Source organism: Saccharomycodes ludwigii, chromosome III (assembly GCF_020623625.1).
Source record: "Saccharomycodes ludwigii strain NBRC 1722 chromosome III, whole genome shotgun sequence".
Taxonomy (NCBI): domain Eukaryota; kingdom Fungi; phylum Ascomycota; class Saccharomycetes; order Saccharomycodales; family Saccharomycodaceae; genus Saccharomycodes; species Saccharomycodes ludwigii.
In genome coordinates this window covers 768,371-790,709 of record NC_060202.1, presented here as the reverse complement: position 1 = coordinate 790,709, position 22,339 = coordinate 768,371, and the positions used below count along the sequence as shown (strand labels likewise).

General features: G+C 31.0%; 8 protein-coding genes and 1 non-coding gene across 9 annotated transcripts; 6 read left to right on the top strand and 3 right to left on the bottom strand.

Moving 5' to 3' along the window:
* Positions 1 to 161: 161 nt before the first annotated feature.
* DAS1 (SCF ubiquitin ligase complex subunit DAS1) lies at positions 162 to 1,907 on the bottom strand (the record flags this gene model as incomplete). Its single annotated transcript, XM_046077309.1, has 1 exon — positions 162 to 1,907. One exon carries the CDS (start codon positions 1,905 to 1,907, stop codon positions 162 to 164), a length of 1,746 nt encoding a protein of 581 aa, XP_045935053.1.
* A 989-nt stretch (positions 1,908 to 2,896) lies between these two features.
* SCDLUD_002600 lies at positions 2,897 to 3,404 on the top strand. The gene is made up of 2 exons: positions 2,897 to 2,934; positions 3,355 to 3,404. It is a non-coding gene; the product is annotated as a tRNA-Leu (tRNA).
* A 456-nt stretch (positions 3,405 to 3,860) lies between these two features.
* SNA3 (Sna3p) lies at positions 3,861 to 4,337 on the top strand (the record flags this gene model as incomplete). Its single annotated transcript, XM_046077308.1, has 1 exon — positions 3,861 to 4,337. One exon carries the CDS (start codon positions 3,861 to 3,863, stop codon positions 4,335 to 4,337), a length of 477 nt encoding a protein of 158 aa, XP_045935052.1.
* A 297-nt stretch (positions 4,338 to 4,634) lies between these two features.
* Positions 4,635 to 5,240, bottom strand: PAM17 (Pam17p; the record flags this gene model as incomplete). Its single annotated transcript, XM_046077307.1, has 1 exon — positions 4,635 to 5,240. The coding sequence occupies one exon, from the start codon at positions 5,238 to 5,240 to the stop codon at positions 4,635 to 4,637; it is 606 nt and encodes a 201-aa protein (XP_045935051.1).
* A 662-nt stretch (positions 5,241 to 5,902) lies between these two features.
* CCP1 (cytochrome-c peroxidase) lies at positions 5,903 to 7,018 on the bottom strand (the record flags this gene model as incomplete). The annotated part of the gene is made up of 1 exon (XM_046077306.1): positions 5,903 to 7,018. The coding sequence occupies one exon, from the start codon at positions 7,016 to 7,018 to the stop codon at positions 5,903 to 5,905; it is 1,116 nt and encodes a 371-aa protein (XP_045935050.1).
* A 1,303-nt stretch (positions 7,019 to 8,321) lies between these two features.
* On the top strand, positions 8,322 to 11,348 carry VPS35 (retromer subunit VPS35; the record flags this gene model as incomplete). Its single annotated transcript, XM_046077305.1, has 1 exon — positions 8,322 to 11,348. One exon carries the CDS (start codon positions 8,322 to 8,324, stop codon positions 11,346 to 11,348), a length of 3,027 nt encoding a protein of 1,008 aa, XP_045935049.1.
* Positions 11,349 to 11,986: 638 nt separating this feature from the next.
* On the top strand, positions 11,987 to 13,327 carry FBP26 (fructose-2,6-bisphosphatase; the record flags this gene model as incomplete). Its single annotated transcript, XM_046077304.1, has 1 exon — positions 11,987 to 13,327. One exon carries the CDS (start codon positions 11,987 to 11,989, stop codon positions 13,325 to 13,327), a length of 1,341 nt encoding a protein of 446 aa, XP_045935048.1.
* Positions 13,328 to 14,207: 880 nt separating this feature from the next.
* On the top strand, positions 14,208 to 16,766 carry SSY5 (Ssy5p; the record flags this gene model as incomplete). The annotated part of the gene is made up of 1 exon (XM_046077303.1): positions 14,208 to 16,766. One exon carries the CDS (start codon positions 14,208 to 14,210, stop codon positions 16,764 to 16,766), a length of 2,559 nt encoding a protein of 852 aa, XP_045935047.1.
* Positions 16,767 to 17,524: 758 nt separating this feature from the next.
* On the top strand, positions 17,525 to 21,127 carry FAR1 (cyclin-dependent protein serine/threonine kinase inhibiting protein FAR1; the record flags this gene model as incomplete). The annotated part of the gene is made up of 1 exon (XM_046077302.1): positions 17,525 to 21,127. One exon carries the CDS (start codon positions 17,525 to 17,527, stop codon positions 21,125 to 21,127), a length of 3,603 nt encoding a protein of 1,200 aa, XP_045935046.1.
* Positions 21,128 to 22,339: the final 1,212 nt, after the last annotated feature.

Genomic DNA, 22,339 nt, shown 5'->3' with positions numbered 1-22,339 from the left:
AAAAAAAAAAGAAAAAAAAAAATTACTCTCTATAACTAGTCATTTTTTGTAAAATAATGTATTCATCAATTGTACAAGGGCTTAAAACAAATAAACAAACAGATAGTAATTTCTCATTAATAACAATAAACTATATAGCTCCTAAAAATATCACGTTTATATTACTCATCATATAAATTACTTTTATAACCATAATGATAAAAAACAGGCTCCACAACTCTTCTTCTTTTACAATAACCGTACTCTTCTTCCACAATACAACTAGGAATATCGTTCAAAACCAAAAACCTCAAATGAGGTAGTGCATTCAACAAAATTTTATAAGTGCGTTTATAATGATGTATAAGCATATGAATGCATCCAATAACATCTTTCTCTGTCAATAAAATACGTCCCAATGACAGTAGTTCGTCTTCTATATTGTCGTTATTGTTACTGCCATTCTCAACTTCATTATACCTCGATGCTCTATATGCTAAAATTATTTTATTTATCGTGTCCACAAAATCTTTTAAACTTGTAGGCTGTGTACGTACACTCGGATATTGGTCACACGCTTTGGAATAAGGCAATAATGAAAAATATCGCATCATGCTAAAGATATCCTTTGCCTTCAGATCTAAAAAACTTTTAATATACATATCGTCTTGGCCCTTATAAAGTAATTTATCCATCAAAACATTTTTTAATGTATTAGTGCAAGATTCACAATGACAATTACAACTTAACCTGATGCTCGTATGGCTTCTGGTACTGTTGTTATCTGCACTTGGGCTATTGTTCCTTTGTATAATAGGTTGATCATAGTAACCATCTAATTTTATATCTAAAAATTCCAAATTCTTACAATATTTTATGATACTTAAAAAAACATCGATCCTAGTGTTATCAGGCATAAAATTATTTAGAAAATCCATCTTCAATCTTTTTAAACGTGGGAAGTTACCTCTAAACAATTCACATAGTATAAAGGATTTCTGTTGAACAGAAATAAGCGACAAATCTTCCAATTCGTGGAAATCGCTAATTTCCTTCAACATCTGGTCCTCTCGTTCCAACAACACGTCGTTCCAAGATATAACGGTCAATATTCTCAAAGATCTACTGTCAAAAAAGTCGCTTAATCTAGGGGTGGGTATGGGCAAATGGTAATCGATATCAAAGAACTCCCTCCTCCAATGTAATTTTAAGTCTGTCAATTGTAGTTTATTATCTTTCAATGGATACAATTTGGTGAAAAGTATCACTGGATCAATAAATAAAGTCAATCTCTTAATATGGGTGGTTAGTCTCATACTCATGTATTTAATAAAGTTTGGTATATACATTGGGTCAACTTTTCTTTCAGGCATGGAGTTTGGGGGCGCCATTTCAAAACTAGTTACATTCTTACTAGAGTATTTCCCATACGCAATCGTTTCATTGCAATTTGGATCAGTAACATTCTCTAGCCGAAATAACTTGGGACTCTCGTTGCAACACATTTCTACAATTTTTCTTTGTAACACAGAGTCTAAATCCCAATTTATTCTGATCCAGCCAACGTTACGTAATGTTTCGTTTGGATTTACACTAAACGCCCATATTAACTTTTGTAACTTCAAATTAGCGATCCTTCTGCTTTCTTCTTCACTAAGACACTTAGGGATGTACAATAATGTCCAATTAATTGCTAGGTTCATATATTCACTTCTAACCACATTGGAATCATTTAAATATATTCTCCTGTAGATTAATTGCATCGCTAGTTTTTTAAATCTTTTATTCACTAAACATAAAATTAGTCTATCATTTTGTTGCAAATGAGAAAATACTTCAAATAGTAAGTGATCATCTAAAGCACAAATATCGAAGGTGGATGGTTTACCATTTTTACTAGAATAATTGTTGGAGCTATATCCAGGCATGATTTCTCTCCTATTAATCTATACTTGTGGCGGAATGGGTAGTGGATTAAAGAAACTTTGAAAATGTTAGCAATTAATATAGTTTTACGCTTTTAATGATAGTGTTGAAACGTTGAGGGTGGTGAAGGGTAAGGCAAGTAGGGAAGAAGAAGAAGAAAAAGGGGAAAAAAAAAAAAAAAACGTAAGCATTGCTAATGGCAACTGTTAAGTATAAAGAAATCGTGAGCGGGGAGTAATTAAGGTAAAAAGTAAAACGAAGTTAAAAAAAAAAAAAAAAAGGAAAAAAAAAAAAAGGAAAAAAAAAAAAAATGAATGACCAACAAAAATATACTAGTTAATAATAAGAGTGATAGAATGGATTCCAATAACGTTTTTATCTTTGATGTCCGGGTATGTGCGCGTTTAAAAGAGAAAGGGGAATATGGCCGGGTAGACCATTATATTTTAACAGCAAGCGATTTAAATCAGCGACTCACACAGATTAGACCCTAACAATGCCGCGGAGCATTTCTATGCGATAGTTTTAAAATGGCTTTCGGACTGACGTTATTAATGTGCTTACACGTTAGGATGTCAAAAGCAACTTAGGCCATTTTTTAGTAGTGAATATTGTTGGACATTTGACATAGTGCTTAGGGATATTTATTATTCAGATGTATATGAAAAATGCTATATTTATAACTATAGCTAAGTTTCATATCACCTGTCCAATTAGACTTGAGAAGGATAAAATAAAAATAAAAATAAAAAATAAAATAAAGTAAAGTAAAATAAAATAAAAGTAAGAAAAGTAACTGATTATCCTAAGAATAAGAATAAGAATAAGAATAAGAATAAGAATAAGAATAAGAATAAGAATAAGAATAAAAATAAAAATAAGAATAAAAATAAAAATAAAAAAAAATAAAAACAAAAATAAGAAAAGAAATAATCACGTTTCACAAGTTTTTAATAAAAATGAAACTACAACAAGTAAACCATCAAAGTTTGGGTGTATGGCCGAGTGGTTAAGGCGCTTGCTTCAGGATGAGTTATAGTGGGGTTGGTTCATTTAACTAATAATCAATCAAGGTTTTGTGTTAATTAAACATTTATAGCACCTAGTTTTACAAAATAGCAAGAAATATCGGAGACGAGTTCACCATAGTATAAAAATATTTCGGCGGTTAATTTCCAAACAAGGGACAAAAAAAAGAAATATTAAGTGACATGACACAAACGCGCTTTCGCGCGCTTTAGGGTTTACAACACAGAGTACCGGCAGAACTGCTATGTTATCATTAAGAACCTGTATACACACGCACAACTGTTTATCCTGTCCCCTAAAATATAAAAGACACTACATATCGTCATCTCAAATAAATGTAGGGCTTAGTGATAAGCATACACATATGTATGGTAACAGTTATACATGAACCTTCCCCTCTATTACAAACTTATAATGAATATGCAAGTCTGTTAAGTTAACAGGCGCGAGTTCGAACCTCGCTGCATCCAGTTCTTTTTTATTTTTATGGTCCATATTTATATATGTAAATATACTATTTTCAATAAAAACTTTTGATTTGAAGCTTACTGAATTAAATGATTGCTTGATAGCATTTTTTTTTTTTTTTTTTTTTTTTTTTTCTTTTTTTTTTGCTTTTTTTTTTTTGCTTTTTTTTTTGTTTACTCGTTAAATGTGATGTACAGGTAAGGAGGCGTTATTTCTAAGTATATATTCGTGTAACGTGATAATGTGAATAATTTGGGAAGGGGAGGGGGGAAAAAAAAAAAAATTTTAATAAATTACTCGTAAAATAACCAAGCCGACTTATCGTTATATATTTCAGCATTCACTCCCCTCCCCCTTACTTAAATATATTTGTTAATCAATCTTTAACTTTCAGAACCATCAAATAATAAAAGCCAAGGTTCATCTGAAAACAGGAGTATAAACAATAAAAATAAGCAATGTCATTTTCACGCTTTTCATTAAATAAAAACGATATTTTATTAATTTTGGTATCATTAGTATTACCATTTTATGCAGTTATTGTTCGTTGCGGGTTCTGGAGTAAAGATTTTTTGATCAACATTTTATTGACTCTGATGTATGGTCTACCAGGATTAATCCACAGCATTTACATAATATATATCACCAGTACCGAGAGAAACACTGATGAGTATTTAAACATACAGGATGAGTTAGAAAGTGGCAACACAAGAAGTGATGCTGCTGCCAACACTGATAATAACAAAGGCGGTGCTATTCGATTAGGTGGTGCAGATGAAGTTCCTGCCGTTGCTAACGCTAATACTATTAATAATGAAACTGTAAATCACCACGCTGCTCCTGACAACTCGTTTCCACCATCCTATAGTGAAATTGTGTCTCCAAAAGAAGAACGTTCAAGATTACTAGGTGATAACAAAATTCAAAAATCATAGGTATTTTCTGGTTGTGACAGTAGTAAACTTTTTCCTCTTTATTATCAATTTTTTTTTTTGAATTTTCAATTTTCAATTTTGAGTTTTGAACATATCATATATACCACCCCATGTCACTACTATTAATAGTGTTTATCTTTATTTAAAATAGAGCAAATATAGAGTATTAGTTACTTATATATATATATATATATTTATTTATTTATATATACATGACAATATACCTTCTTCCTTCCTTCCTTCTCTTTTTTTTTCTCTCTGTGCGTGTTTCCTTTATATAAACCTTTTCTTATGCTTTTAAATAAATTCTTTAGCCTTATTTCTGTAAGTATGACAATCTCTTAGCCACTGTCTATATTCAACCAAAGACCCAATCTTTTCACCATAGTAATCTGGAACTGGATTAGAGAAACTTTGGGAAGAAGCATCAACTCTATTTTTGATAACATGTTCCAAGAAAATTTTATTTTTGGCAGAGTAACTTTTTAAATTGTTAGAATTCTTAAAATTAAATAACATGGTTCCTAAAACTGGACCACATAAAAATCCTAGCCCTGCGCATGACATAATACCAGCAACGATAACAAGTAATGGATCAAATCCCAAGATGGTTTGGGTTGGATCAATTTCCATTGTAGAAATATAACTCCAGGACAAATTAGAACCAATAAAAGCTGTAAAAATTGATGAGCCCATATTTAGTCTACGTTCGCTCTTTCTTAAATTGAAAAACTCAGACCATGTTAAATTCTTGGAATCTTTAATATGTTCTTCAGTGATTTGGTTGGTATTGGTAATATGAGTGCTACTTAAATTCCTTTTTAATAATAAATTATTGAAAAGAACGGTTCTGGTGGTCGTAATTGCAGGGGAATTTTTGATAAGGATGTTTCTAGTCAACATGATTTATATGAATATTGGATAAGATTTGAATATAGATATATATATATATATGTGTGTGTATGTTTTAGTTTAAATTCTTTTTTTTTTTCTTTTGGAATTGTATTATTATAATTAGTGTGGTCCTTGTAAAAAAGAAAAAAGAAAGAATAAAAAGGGAAAAAGAAAAAGAGTAATGGACAATTCCGTTTATAATAATTGCTTAAACAAGAAGTTAATCTAATTATATGTGCCTTTAGAAATTAATATGGACAATTCTAACAGAAGAATTAAAAAAGTAGCTAATTGAAAAGGGAAAAAGGAAAAGGGAAGACTGAAAAGGAAAAAAAAAAAAAAACTCTCCATTTTTCTATGTTTTTTTTTTTTTTTTTTTTTTTTTTTTTACTATAGCCATCATTTAAGTTCTACTCATTTTCTAAGGTGAAAGGATACTACCACTAACTGCAGTATAAAACTGCCGTTGTTGTGTGTAATTTCTATACGCTGGGAGATCCTTTTCTTTTTTTACCTGGTTATTTGTAATCTATAAGATAATTAAAGGTACGGTCACGTTATAAGAAGATGTATAATAAATAAATAAATAAATAAATAAATAGGCATATAATGGTAGGGATAAAATCTGAAATAAAAGTAAAAATTATATATGCTCCCTTATATTAAACCACTCACAAATCTTGCTCATCCAAAGTCTTAAAATAGTGTGGTTTGTTCTCCTTGGGAAAATCAATACCATTTTCTAATATTTTAGTAAAACCAACAGAAAAAACTTTAAAAAAATAGTCTTGGTCATCAGCAAAAGCTTTTACAATCTTACGAAATTTATCATCTTGTACTAACGCCATGTCACTTGGCAACATCATGTATCCCTTATCGCTGTCGTATTGTTTGTTACCCATTTTATTAGTTTCCAACTTCCAATTTTCATTCAACAAATTAACAAAGAATTCGTTAGTAAATATATTAGTGGCAGCACCCCATGGACCTTCATATCCTGAATTTTTATAATGGGTCTTGCCCAAACAATGAGCACCACATACAGCAACAATCTCTTTATCGTCCAAAAAGTTTAGTCTATGAAAAAAGTTACGAACATAATTGGAATCTGTATTAGCATCAGGTAATCTGCCATTATCTGGAACATCCCTATCCGGTTCATCAGTTCTACCACTTCTCCAAGGAATTTTGGGCCCACCAGCCTCTTGAATACCAACAACACCACCAAGAGTAAATAAATCCCCATATGAAATCCATGGGAATTTTTCTTCTTTAATTGGAATTATAAATTTAAACGCATTTTGCAAGCCTGCATTCGAAGGATCGTTCATTTCTTTAGGAAATCTGTAGGTACCACCGAAAGAACCGCCCTTATGGTCATCCTTTGAATAGGTACCCGAACAATGCCAAGCTAAACGGACCAAAACCGGAATGTATCCTATATAATTATCATATTCATCTTCTTCTCTGATCTTTTCAGCAATTGCATTATAAACTTGTTGATAATCATGATCATCTTCCTCTTTTGCAGCTAAATGGTCTGTAGTGGAAGCAGTAAACGCGGCAGCGGCAACAGCAGTACCACCCAAACCAAATTTACCAGTAGGTCTCTTGTTGTTGTTGTTGTTGTTGTTGTTATTATTATAGTAGTAATAAGCTGCAGAAGTAATTGCTGCGGTGCCAGAAGAGTACAAAAATGTTTTTAAAAGACTTCTAGAATAAAAAGAAGAAGAAGAAGAAGCTGGTTGGCTCTTTTTTATAATATATTTAATTGCATTGGCAGACATTGTTGATTATTTTTTTTTCTTCCTCCTAGTTATTGGTTTTATATCCTTTGTTGATACTATTAGTTTTAATAATAAGCCAATAAAATATAAAAATTCGAGTCTGAAGAAAAGTAAACAAAAAAATATTAAAAGAAAAGAAAAGAAAAAAAAAAAACTACCGAAATGGATGTCTTTACAAAAATTCATTTATATATATATAATGACACTTAAAATAATTATCAAAAGGATAGATCTATCATAACCTTTATAGATAATATAATTAGTAAGCGATCATAGAGGATTATATAACTTACTAACAAAAGAAGTTCTGGATTTATCGTAGATACAAAGGTTGATTAGTAACGTATACTAAAGACGCGAGCTTTCTATCCCGTTCCGTATTTTCTTATTTGGGGCAGATCCGAAAAACAAAGTCACATAATGCTTCATTTAATAATGCTGAAAGGAACTAAAAAAAATATCGTGTTGTAAAAAGTAAATAAATAAACAAATAAATAAATAAACGAGTGATTAAAAATGAAAGGGCAATAAGTAAAAAGGCAAAATAAATGACGAATAGCTCAAATTCTAGAATTTTAAATTTGTTTGTTTGATTTCCCCCCCCCCTCCGTTATATACGGTGCAAGTATTTTTGGTGATAATGATATTTACATTTTTTGATTGCAATTTTTTTCTTTTTAATACTTTTCTGGATCTATTAAAACCTACAGCTATTTGGTAATACCCTATTTCCTGACAGTATATGCATATCTGAAAATTAAGTGCAATAGGTCATCGATACAAAATAGTAGGAATGATCCTTATGTAATTTCCAAATTAGTTGATCATAATAGAATCAAACAGAATTGTACTGTAACTATTTATTTTATTATAATCTACCTTTGTAACCGGGTTACAAGCATTTAATTTAATTTAATTTTTTTTTTTTTTTTTTTCTTTTTTGTTTTTAAATCTTTAAGCAAATGCCTCTCCCCTCCCTTCGCCTTCTGTCTATTCTATTTCGTCGATACAGAAGATAATAAACTATATATAGTATTAAAAAATAATTATAAAAAAAAATAATGTTTATATATCTGAAAAGGAATTTTGTTTCTTCATGCCTTGTTTTTCTTTTTTTTTTTTTTCTTTTTTTTCCCCCTTTCTTATTTAACTCAAATCGTAACAGAATCTATATACTTCCAATTATCACTTTTCTTTTCCAAGAAACCTATCAATATCAATAGTAACTTTTTTTTTTTTTTAATCTTATTAATATAAGTCCCCCAAACATAAAATCAAGAGATACGTTATAGTACAATACAATATGACCACCGCTAGTAACAGCAACGTAACCACTTATTCTAATAAACTGGAATCTGCTATTTTTAATATAAAACAGCAAACCATATTAATGCAAAGATGCTTAACTCAATCCAGGCTAATGGATGCATTTAAATACACCTCAGCAATGTTGACTGAGCTAAGAAACCCAAATCTATCACCAAAGCAATATTATGAACTATACATCATGATCTATGATTCAATGACCATTCTATCGCAATATCTAATAGATAATCACCCAAAAAAACATCATTTAACTGATCTGTACGAATTGGTCCAATATGCAGGTAATATTCTACCACGTTTATATCTAATGATCACTGTAGGCGCCTCCTTTTTGACCATTCCCAATAGTCCTAAAATTGAAATATTAAAGGATATGATTGAGATGTGTCGTGGTGTACAACATCCGATCAGAGGTTTGTTTTTACGTTATTATTTGATGCAAAGAACAAAATGGTTTTTTGATAACGTTGACGATAATGCCGCTGAAAGTGAATTGAAGATGTTTAAAATAGACTTTATTACAACCAACTTTATTGAAATGAATAAATTATGGGTTAGGTTACAACACCAAGGACCTTTAAGGGAAAGGGATTTGCGGACTAGAGAGCGTAAGGAATTGCAAGTTTTAATTGGCGCTAATTTAGTTAGATTGTCGCAGACGATTACTGATAAGGATGTTGATATTTATTCCAATAATATATTGCCACGTATTTTAGAACAGGTTATTCATTGTAGAGATGTGGTTTCCCAAGAGTATTTATTGGATGTTATAATTCAGGTTTTCCCCGATGAATTACATTTGAAGACTCTAGAGCAACTTTTAAATTGTACTTTGCAATTGTCGCCTAAATCGGCAATTAGTAAAATTATAGTTTGTTTAATTGAAAGATTAAACAGGTATAAAAACAGGGAAAGTGATGATGAAGGAAGAGAGTTCGATGTTTCCGCTGCTATTCTGAATAATGATAAAGGCACTGGTATGTTTTTCACTTTTTGGAAGTATCTAAATACTTTGGATGAAGAAAGACCAGATTTGCCCTTAAAAGAATTTATTTTATTAGTTAATGCCTTATTAAAGTTGACAATTTCGTGGGACGCAACCAATGTTAGTAATATTGATAGCTTGTTTAAATTTATGCTAGAAAAACAAAAAGATTATCCTTCAAGTCAAGAAAACAATTTGATGTACAAGCAATTGTTATCGCTAAATAAATTTACGAAGTACACTGCTATAAATAATAATAATAATAATAATAATAATAATAATAATAATAATAATAATGAGGGAAAGCTTTGTGTGGATAAGAAGGAGAACTTATTTTTTAATATTATAACTAAATGTAATTATTATGGCTGTTTTCTACTAGGTTTAAAAAATAAGGATATTAAGCTAGAAATTTGCTGTGATATTTTGACTGCATTATTTGAGTTGAACCAGCTACAACCAAATGTATTTAGACTTACGGAAAAAAATGAAATAAACCAATTTTTACAGATATGTGAACCCATATTAAGTATCGAGGACAAAAGTAATGCAATAAACTTGGAGAAAATTGCTAAACTCATCCATTTAATTTATAATGTCTCCATTGATGAACATTATGATTTGTTAACTTCAACACATCTGTGGATAAATGCCAAAAATTCCGGGAATAGCATTAATAGCATCAGTTTTGCTATTTTTCCATCCTTAATCACCAACTATTGGAAGCTAATTAGGAAATTGTATAAAATGGAAAAATATCAAGGCAAACAAATGTTATTGAAACAAATGTTTAAGTCAATAGCCAGATGCGTTAACGATATTAATGAAGAAAGGGAATTGATGAATAGACCAAACAACCAGCAACAACAGTCTAGTGACAATAATAACAGTAACATCGATTTAGCCTTTAAATTAAATATTCAAACCGCTGCATTGGCCGATCAGCTGAAGTTAAACGAAATTTCGTATGATTTTTTCACACAGGCCTTTATAATTTTTGAAGATGCCTTGACTGATTCCCAAACACAATCTCAGCGTATACTGTATATGGCCCAAGCTCTACAAAAATCAAGAAACTTGTATAACAAGAATGGTACCGCCAATAACTCCTATTACGACAATCTAATTACAAGATGTACATTACATGGTTCTAGACTATTGCAAAAACCAGACCAATGTAGGGCAGTATATTCGTGTTCCCATTTGTGGTGGGCTACGGAGTTGCCAACATTGGGTGAAGAAGAAGGCGTTACACAAAATTTTTATAGAGATGGCAAAAGGGTATTGGAATGCTTGCAAAGATCGTTGAGGGTTGCAGACTCGGTCATGGACAATGTCTCTGGATGCGAATTGATGGTCGAAATATTGAATGTCTGTTTATATTATTTCATTCACGGAGAATCTACCCATATTACCGTTAAATACATTAATGGTTTGATCGCATTGATTAAGACTAATTTACAGTATTTAGAAAGAGAAAGCAAACAAATTAGTGAATATGAAGGAAATGGTGATTTTGTAGATGGTGTTGCTAGGAAAGAAGAAAGAAAAGAATTGGAACAACAAAGAGAGGGAGAAGAAGAAACAGAATCTATGGAAGAAGGAAGAGGGGGATCACAACAACAATTTTCTAGAGAAAACTTGACATCAAATATTGGCTATTTTGGTACGAATTCGGCACTTTCTTCTTCCAAAAGCGGTGCTACGATTGTAGAAGATAATGGGGCCATCTCTGTGGATGGTCATAGTAGCATCACCAACGGTAAGACTAACAAGTATTGTGGTAATATAAACTTTGGTATTGACGGTTCTATTATAATTGACAATAGTTTGAATCAAAATGTAAACGCCTCTACAAATTCAAATACTCCGCCTGTTGTTAATTTAACCATATTATTGAAGGATAATCAATTTCAAAAGGCTTATAATAAGATACCGGAACAGTTTTTCAAAAGGACATTATTATACATTAAAGATCAAAGAAAAGTTGACGATCGTTTCAAGTTGATTGTATTATAAGATTTGTATTTTGTTTTTTATTTTTTTGTGTTAAATATATATTATGTATGGTATAAAGTCACATATTTAACTTAGGGAGTAAAAGAGGGATATAGTCAAGATTATTTTCCGTGTTGTGATCTCCTTGTAACAAACAAAAAATTTATATGGGTATTTATTATCCGCTGTGTTGTTCTTTTTTTTTTTTTTTTTTCTTTTCCCCTTTTCTCCTTTCCCCGCTTTTTATCACTTGCTTCTCAACCCTTTTTTGTTTATGCGTTGGGTTGTTATTAACCTAAATTATGCACTACGCTTATTATAGCTTTGTATCTGTGATTGAAAAACGAAAATAACTGCTGCTTTAATAATAATGGTTGTTTTGCCATCGATCCTTTTTTTAGATTTTCTGGAGTAAAAATATTCATAAATTGTTGAAGAATTATACCTTTTTTATAAATCAATTTTTTTCAAAGAAAAGAGATTCTATTTTTAGTATTCGATAAACTCCACATTTTCTTTCTTCTTCTTGTTCCTCTTGTTCTTGCTTCTCTGTTTTAAAAATGTGGATAGAAATAGAATACATAAATAAGTTAATCTATAAATTATTTGGCATAAAAAACATATTAGACACAGAATAACCAAAAAAAAAAAAAAGAAAAATGTCTCCTTACACCGTTAGTAATGTTCAAGACCTAAGAATATGCGTTGTTATGGTTGGTTTACCGGCAAGAGGTAAATCGTTTATATCTCAGAAGATAGTCCGTTACTTGTCATGGTTACTAATTAAAGCCAAATGTTTTAACGTAGGTTCTTATAGAAGAGAAACGACTCAACAACCAAATGCAGATTTCTTTGATGCTAACAATAAGGAAGGTTTAAAAATTAGACAATTAGCAGTGACTAATGCAATAACTGACATGATGGACTGGTTTAATAAAGAAAATGGTGTAGTTGCCATACTAGATGCTACCAATACCACTAGGGAAAGGAGGAATTGGGTTTTAAAGCTGTGCAGACAAAACAGAATTGAACCAATGTTTTTGGAAAGTTGGTGTGATGATCAAGATTTAATTTTAAGAAATATAGCCGAAGTTAAAACTACTTCCCCTGACTATGTAGGTGTTGAACCTGAAGTGGCCACTAAAGATTTCTTAAATAGAATCAAAAAATATGAAAAGATCTATGAGCCCTTGGATGAAACTTATGATCAAGATTTGACCTTTGCCAAATTAATTAATATTGCCCAACAAGTTATAGCCAATAAAATACAATCATATTTGGAAAGTAGAATTGTATTTTATGTGATGAATTTACATATTAAACCAAGATGTATTTATTTATCAAGACATGGTGAGTCTATTTATAATTTAGAGAAAAAAATTGGCGGTGATTCCTCATTATCTCCTCGTGGGCTGAAATATGCAGAAAAGTTACCTGAACTAGTTAAACAAGATGCTGGGGACGTGGATTTGACAGTATGGACATCTACTTTGATTAGAACACAGGAGACCGCACAATATTTACCATATAAGCAATTGCAATGGAAGGCCTTAGATGAGCTAGACGCAGGGGTCTGCGATGGAATGACTTATGAGGAAATCGAAAAGGAGTTTCCTGAAGATTTTAGAGCAAGGGATGAAAATAAGTATGAATACAGGTATAGAGGTGGTGAATCTTATAGAGATGTTGTTATCAGATTGGAACCTATTATTATGGAACTGGAACGTCAGGAAAATATTTTGATTATCACCCACCAAGCTGTTCTGCGTTGTATATACGCCTATTTTATGAACGTTCCACAGGAAGAATCTCCTTGGGTTGCCATTCCGTTGCACACATTGATTAAATTGGAACCAAGAGCTTATGGTACCAAAGTAACCTTAATTAAAGCTGATATTCCTGCTGTTAGTACTTATAAAGAGAAGGGCACTAGTCAAGTTGGTGAAGATGATAAATCTACCAATATCAAAACCCGGAACTTGTTAATGACATCATTATAGTTAGAACCATTATCGGTAAGCCCTTTTATATATATATATTATGTTATTGTATGTATTAGTAGACATATCGTTTAATGATGTACATAAAAATGATATTTTTTACCTCTTGTGATTTTGCTGTATTTTATATTTGTGGCATATTGTTTTATCATGGTGGCCATTCTTAATCCAAATACGTTCGCAGCGAATGTAAGCTCCTTTTGTTAATGGAAGTTTTCTGCATAGTAGCTTGGTCTATGGTAATTTTTATGTGGCAAGTATAAGACGACCAGTAATTTTTTTCCAGAGATCATCATACACTTTAAATAGGCCCTTGTGGCAAAAGAAAATGGCACCACATCTTGTTTTTGAAATATATAGGGAATGAAATTTGAATGAAAAAAAAAAAAAAAAAATAAATAAATAAATAAGTAAATACATGCTTTATCGAGAGGTAATTTGCTTCACTTGTCTCTTTACGGACAAAAATTTGAAATTTCGTTAATCTTACCCTCTGTGGTTCGGAAAGCTTTAGGTCTTCGGATAAAATAGGATGTTTAATTCGGATATTAAAAAAAATTGGGTGAAAAAAAAAAAAAAAAAAAAAATGATAATAAAAGCCTTTCTTTTTCTTTTTCTTTTATCATGCTACGTGGAGTAGTAAATTCAGGTTGAGCTTCTATGTTAGCGTAGATATATATTGAAAACATTTGTCCGTTTTTGCTCTTTTAAAGCCTATTATTCTTACTTAACTTAATGTGTAACAATACCTTCTTCTTTTGAATCTTGTAATTTTTTTTATTATTCAAAAAAAAGAAAAAAAAAAAAAAAAAAAACAGTAGCAGCAGCAGCAGCAGCAGCAGCAGCAGCAAAAATAATTATTATTGGATAACTATTAACAATGGTATTTGGTTTAGGTAAATCAAAAAAGAAAAATAATGCAGACACCACTTCTAATAATAGCAACGACAATAATTCCAATAAAACACATAGCATCTCTGAATCCGAGTCTCATAACTATGATGCTAATACAATGGACAATAAAAAACAACAAAGAAAAGATTATGAAGAACATGCACAACTAAAATATATCTCAAAATACCAAGATAATGAAAAAGATAATGATGACATTTCTGAAGAAAAAACTATTGCTTCCAGTTCCATATTTACAAGAAGTAAACTAACGTATGGAACAGGTGGCTCATCCATGTTTAGTGGGAGCTTTAGAAGTAAAGGTAGTAAAAATGCAAAACTGAAGTATAATCCGGATTTATCATATTCAGGTATGAGCGGTAGCAACACCAATAATAGTGGGGGTGGTTCTGGCATGGGTTTGGGCACATCCTTGGATACTAATATCAAGAAGGAACATAAACTCAATAACATGACCATAAATGAAGAAGATGAAGAATATGATGATTCGGATGGTTTATATCCAGATACCGTGGGTAAACCATTAAGGGTTATAGCGCCTATTTCACTCAATCCAGTAATGGAAGATCGCGATATTGAAAGTTTGTCACACAACTACTCCTCTTTTTCTCTACATCATGATGAGGATCGCCATAATAATGATAAAAATCTTTACTTGGAAGGTAGCCAATTACACAAAAATGAAAAACAACCCCCACTTAGTAGTTCTCCGTTTGATAATTTGGATTCTAAAGAAACATTTGCAGCCCACCGTTACCATCATGGTCACCATGATCAATATCTCTCCCAATTAAGAAGAAGCTCGTTTGAGCAAACTTTGACTGCTGAGCAAGTGGAAAATGAATTGCGTATTTTAAATGAAAATTTGGTGTCAGTTATTGATGATGTTCACCAAAACGTTACCAACATATCCAAGGCTGTCATACAAGCCATTGAATTTTTAAAGAAGTTTCTACCCAATACTAATTCTATTCCCTTTAAGGTCACCATTGCTAAAAACAGTTCTGTAAGGAGCATTATAAAGGTTGTTTTGCATTTTGTTGATAATTTGTTATCCTCTGATGTTTACAACAATTCTAGAGCTATATTAATTAGGAAATTCACTGAGTTTTTGATGAAAATAAATATCAATTATACAGATAACAATAGTGATAATGAAGATGGTTTTTCTGACGAATTAGATCCCGACGAAGTTGAATATGAAGATCAATTGTTACTACCATGCATGAAAAACTTTTGTATTGATCATAACTGCAATTGGCCCAACAAGGAAAAAATATCCAAAATTATAGATGAAATAGCGAAAAGTGATCCATCCTCAATATCAGACCAGGATGGTGCATTTATTGCGCCCGTCCTCAGAGGTTTAAACAGGAAATCTACGATTTTGACTGTTATGTTTGGATTACCTAACTTGCAGCAAGAACATTTTGAAATGATAAAAGGGTTATATTCCCTATTCCCAGACGTCCATTTTTACTGTGTTAAAGATTATATCAAACCATGCAGCGCTATTGGAGGAGACATGGCTCAACGGCCTACCTCGATTTTTCCTCAGCCATCATCTACTAATATGGATCCACCGATATCACCACAGCCCGTTCAATATTTTAGACCACCATATAGAGTTCCTACAGATCCATATTCGCCACCAATTGCATTATCTCTGTCCACCTTTGATAGCACCAAAATAACAGGTACTTTAGGTGGTTATTTATTCCCACAGATTGATCCTACTGACACAAAGTTTGCTACCTTTGCAGATTCCACCTTTGCTATCACCTGTGCGCATGTTGTATTGGCTGAAAATCAAGATTACCCCTATATCAGTGTCCCGTCTAAAGTATTGCAATCCTCTTACAAAAAAACATTGATGGAAGAAGCTTTGAGATATGCTAAAGATAGTCTTGAAAGAAGATCATTTGAAGAAGAAGCTCAAAGAGTAGAAAGTGTGTTGCAAGAACAAGCAAAGAATAAATTTGGTCAAGTTGTTTGGGGGGAAAGGTCAATCGTGGAAAATAAATTATCTGATTTTGCTATTATCAAATTAAATTCAAAATTCCAAGGCAATAACTATCTAGGTGACGATTTAAATAATTTGCCAGATGCCACTTTGAGATTTAAAAATCTAGAAGTTATTGAAAAAATAATGAGATTACAGTCAGGTATGAAAGTTTTTAAGATTGGCTCAACGACTAATTATACCTCTGGCAGAATTAATGGCAGTAAGTTAGTGTTTTGGGCAAATGGTAAAATTCAAAGTAGTGAATTTGTTATTGCCTCGACTTCGAATCCTTTATTCGCTACGGGCGGAGATTCAGGTGCCTGGATTTTAAGTAAGTTGGGTAAAAATAAGCTGGGTTTAGGTGTAGTTGGTATGCTACACTCGTATGATGGTGAACAAAAACAATTTGGTTTATTTAGTTCTATCTGTGATATTTTAGATAGACTACACACTATAACAGGTGTTTTGTGGGATATTGCGCCACTTGAAGGTAATACTACTTTTTCCAAGACGAAAAAATAATAACAAAATGATGGTATTGCATATTTTAATTTATAGAGATTATTAAATTGTGTAGGTGAAAGGAAATATACTTTATGTGTTTGTAAAATTAGCAACATATATACCACTATTAAAAAAAATTTTTTTTTTTTTACGCCATTTTTTAAGGAAATGATTTGGGAAACAAAATATAAAAAAAATTTAAATGTTGCTTTGAATATTAATTTATTTGGTGTGCCTGCATCTGTATACTTTATAATATTTTATAAATGGTATCCAAAAATATCGCGCTTTAATTTTTTTTATTTTTTTTTGATGTAACTTTTTACATGTTTTTTTTTTTTTTTTTGAAAAGAGAGACACTAATAAAATGGCGTGGATTATCATTAAATACTACCTCAAAAAGTTCAATGATAGTTAATACATATATTATTCTTATATGTTAAACAGAGGTAACATTTTAGAAACCAGCACAAAAAATATATATATATATATAAATAAAAATCTGTAACTTCTTATTAAAAAACTTACACATATAATTATTATTATATATATACATATATCTTTTTTTAAAAATGATTAAAAATTGCTTAAAATTTTTTTACATGGGTTATCTATTTTACCTTTATGTTAATACACTTTAATTGAATATTTTTTGTTTTTCCGTTAAAACAATTTTATATGTATTTTATTTAAAAAAGTGAATGAGATACAAAAATTACATTGTTAAGCACATTCCATTTAAGGAGAAAAAAAAAATCTGTCAAAATTTTTCATAAATGGAATCATTAGATAAAGATTTGGACATTAAAACCCCAAAAAATTCAATAGATGAGGATTTTATTAGATTAGTACATACTCCGCCAAGTATCAGCAGACAAAAAACGAAATTTTTAAAAAGTTTATCTGGTAATAGATTACCAAAATCAAAATCGCCAAAGGAATTATTAAATTTTGAACACACATCATCATCATCATCATCATCTAACTTCTTTCTTAATAGGGTCGATAGTCCGGTAACAAATAAAGTATTTCATTATTTGAAAAATAGTAATGGCATTGACAGTAACAACAATTTTACAACTTACGATGATAACACTAAATCTTGTTGTACAAAAAAAAATGAACCGACTAATTTAAGTAATAAAAGGAAAATTAATTTGCCTACACCATTAAATTTAGACGAATTAACACCACCGCCATCTAACAGTAAAAACCTTTTGGTGAATTACGAACCAATATATCCTGGAAAACTAGATCTGCCCCTATCGTTCTCCAAAAAAGCTCAAAATCAAAATACTCCAATACTTCACCATTCAAGATTTTCATCCGAAAGATTAACCTCGGTAAAGCATCCAAGGAGGAATTTAGCACGTGAATTAGGAATACAGAACGGCAATGTTGTAAGAAAAGGAAATAATGCGCATGATAAGGGTATGTATATTGATAATTATGCCAATAAATACGATATATCAATGTTTGATGAAAAGGAAGTTATAGCATATACAGAAAAGTTGAATAAAAATATTTCAAGGCACGCTAGCGAAAAAACAAAAAATTACACTATGAATATGTGTTGTATTTGTAAAGAGCCCCTAAATATTTTGCTATCAGGTGAAAAACCTATTGAATTAGAATGTGGTCATCAGGCACATTACAATTGTTTATTTACCGTGGCACAATCAAAATTTTCCCAATATCACCATGCTGAAAGGGAAGCAGATGAATGTTTTGTAACTTGCTCCATTTGTTTGGATAAAACCTTTGCTTCTGATCAAAATGTAAGAAATGAATTATTTATCAAGATTCTAGGAACTGAAAACTCCTTTTATCGGGATAATGAAATTGCAGAACAAAAGAAGCACATTAAAACACCACCAGAAGAGGATCAAGACTCTTTATTCACTCAATTGAGTAATTTTCATTTCAGCAATAACAACCATAGCGATGAAAAGACCTTTACAAGTGACTCCTTAATTTTAAATAATAATGTTGCTTTGCTACCTAGTACACCCGTATTACAATTAATAAAAACGCCTTTAGTAAAATCAGATGGGTTTTTGAAAACACCTGTCAAACTGCAAAATAAAATGGTTAAGACAGGATATAACTTTGAAATCAACTTCAAACCTGTTGTACATGTAATACCAATGGTTTCCAAATTAAAGATTTCCAGAAATATCAATGAGGACTTATCCAAATGTGTTGTATCTTATGTGTTAAACGTTTTTCTACCTAATAACGATGGCAGCAAGAGTACTGCTGAATCTATTACAGATGGGGTAGATGGGACAGATGAAGAAACCATAAAATTGCATATAAGTAATAAGATTATTGAAAATTGGAATTTGGCCGTCAAAAAATCTTGGGGAGAAAAGATCCATATGTTTGATATTATGGACGTCAATATTTCCGATAATTGGGAGGAAAATACAATTGTAATACTTTTTGATAACTTCCTTACACTTTTGAAATTAAATAATTTTGAAAATATAGGGAAAATCCCAATAAATGAAATTTCAAGAATAACCTTTTTGGAGGATGAGAATACCATTATAATAGATTTAAAAAGTTCCTCAACCCCAGAAATTTTATTAAAACACGAATTTGCTGGAATTATTGTAAAAAAATGGGCAATATATTTACAGGAACTTGTGTACAATGCGCACTTGGAAACAGCAAAGGATAGTCGTGGTGGTTTTAACTTTAAGGTTCCGTTGATTGAAATGACTACAAATTGTCTAGATATTTTAGATCCACAAATAGTAGATGCATTCCCACAAGGAATCCGAACCGTACTTGAGGACTATCCCAATAACGACGTTTGGTACGACTTTGCCAATAAATTTGGAGGTCATAAGAAAGTACGCAAGGTTTTGTGTCTAAGTGTTTTAAATCGTGGTAGTCCAAGCAAAAATCTGGAACTTGAAAAAAACTTACAAAAACTGGTTAGGGTTACCCTTGAAAACTTGAATGAACAAGATGAATTAGGAATAGTGATCATTGGGAAAAATGGTTCTGGTCAGCCATCTACTCAAGGTACTTTTCTTGGTTTGGTCAGTAAAAAATGGGGTGGTTGGGATGACTTTATTATATCCATTAAGGTGATAAATGATCAACATAATTTGCTATTGAATTCTCATGAAGCAGAGCTGGAATCTATGGTTGATACATGTCACAAATTACTGTTATTCAGTGGTATTTGCCAAGAAGATAGTGACAGTAACAGAAACTCTGCGGGTTTATTAGACGATTGTGATACTTTTTCAAAGGATATTTGCATAGTTATTAATGGGAATTCGAATTTTGATTATACAGATGGAATAAAAAGCAAAAACTTGACTAGAAAAGTTACGCAAATTTTTAATGAATATGGATTTAATATCACACAATATAGTTTGTTCGATAGCTGCTTAAATTTGAATAAATTTATGGAAGATATCGGACCATTAAATGCTAGATTTAAATCCTATAATTTTGAAAGTTTTAATGAATTGATACGCATGGTGTCTAGTAGAGGCGGAAAGTCAACTACTTCCTGTATTAGCGATATACAGCTGGGAATTCAGGCCAAAGGTCCTAATGTTAAAATATTAAGTATTGAAAATTCATATAGTCATAAGGTAAATATCAATAGTGGGTTTTTCAAGATTGATGTTGGTAACTTAGAAGTTGGTGAGTTTAGAAACTATTTGTTAGACGTTGTATATGAATATAATAACCATGGAAGCGCATACGATGAAGTGGCATACATGGAAAAGTCTTTAATCAATGTGACACCGGAATGGGAACTTGATCATAGCAAAATCGCAGGTGAAACCTATGACTCTATTGCAATTAGTTTCGCCACAAACGTTTTTACGTATACATCCTATACGGAGGATGAGGTGGAGGAGAAAGGTTATAATAGAACTGCGAGACGCGAAGGTGAAGATGATTTCTATACCAACTTGATTTTAGCTGCACCTCTAACCTCTTCTACAGATTCCATGTATGTTTTAAGACAAATAGAGTTGATGGTGGTGGAACTATTGGAAAAGAAGTTGAACAATTTCAATGACCTGGCAACTTTAGAAGATGATCTTAAACAAACGATCTCTATTATTTTTGGTAAAGCTAGAAATTGTATTTGTGGCTTGACCAGTTTCTATAAAGAATTGGGACAAGGCAACAAATTTTTTAGACTAGATGACAGAGATAAGAATAGAAATATTACATTAAAGTATGTTGAGTTGTTATCGGACGAAATGGACAGTATTATAAATAGTTGGAAACAACAAAACAGGAGAACCACGTTGTTTAAAATGAAAAAACTATTGGATTCTTTAAAGTTTCAAACAAAGTTTGCAGAGTTAAACTTTTATGGGTTGAAATCAGACTGATATTTTAGTTTTACTGAAGTTCAAATGCGTGTCAAAATATAGCAATAAACATGATTGTGCGGTAATGTTTTAATTTATTTTTATTACTTTGTAGGAATTGGTGTGTAACACATGAAGATTCTTTAATTTTTTTTTTCCCCCCTGAGGTTTCTGAATTAAAAAAAGGCCTTAGGACACCAGACAGTAGATAATTTAGTACTATATAAAAACTGGTAGAGGGTACATGGTCAATTAAACAATTTGGTGCAAAGTATGTAGTATTTTTATATATATACTTGGAAAGTATTTGAGAGAAAATAGCTCATCAGCAAAATTTAACAAAAATAAAATGATACATTTTGGTTTGAACGTTGATCGGCAGAATGGCAAGGAAAGTACAGACCAAAATAAAGAGTTAGTTTCAAAAGTTCTAGAATAAATGGCTATTAATTTTTGTAATTTTTAAAATATGTTTAGAGATATAAAAATTATAGTTCGTGACTTGTATACTACGGTCTAATACAACTTATAATGAGAAACACACGTAGAAGAATTATAACGTCGAATCTGTTTGGACAGTATTTTCTATGTTGATGTCTATCTTACATACTTTTATACCACAAAAATAAATTAAAAAGAAATTAAAACAAAATATCATTCTTCACGATCCAGTTATGAATTTCCTTTTTGGGGATCTTTGGACCGAATAAAAGAATCTAGAAGTATAAAAATAGACAGGAGGCGCTTTTTATTATAACAAATTCCTTTAGGAAAACATGCACAATTGAAATATATATATATATATATATATATTTTTTTCGCGTTCTGTTTGAGGTATATATAATATATAAATATATCTAAGTTATTTTTTTTTTTTTTCGGTTTCGGTTATTGTGTTATTTACGAGTAAACAAAAAAGGCACAGCTGTGGAAATACAAACAGAAAAAAAAAAAAAAAAACGTTCAATCTTTTTTTTTTTTTTAATATGGTTCAAAAAGATTTGTTTTCTACGGCGTTGTATAACACCTTTTTGTTTTTGTTTTTTGTACGCAGGTTATTTTCTGTTTACTTTTGATCCACGGTAACATTATGAAATTATTAAAAATAAATAAACAAAAATGACTGTTCAATAGATCAATATCTTGTTCGTTATGTAAAAACTGGTAATTATTACTACCTGTCACTCTTTCAAAACATACCTCGTCTTATGTGCAAATAAAAAATTAAAAACT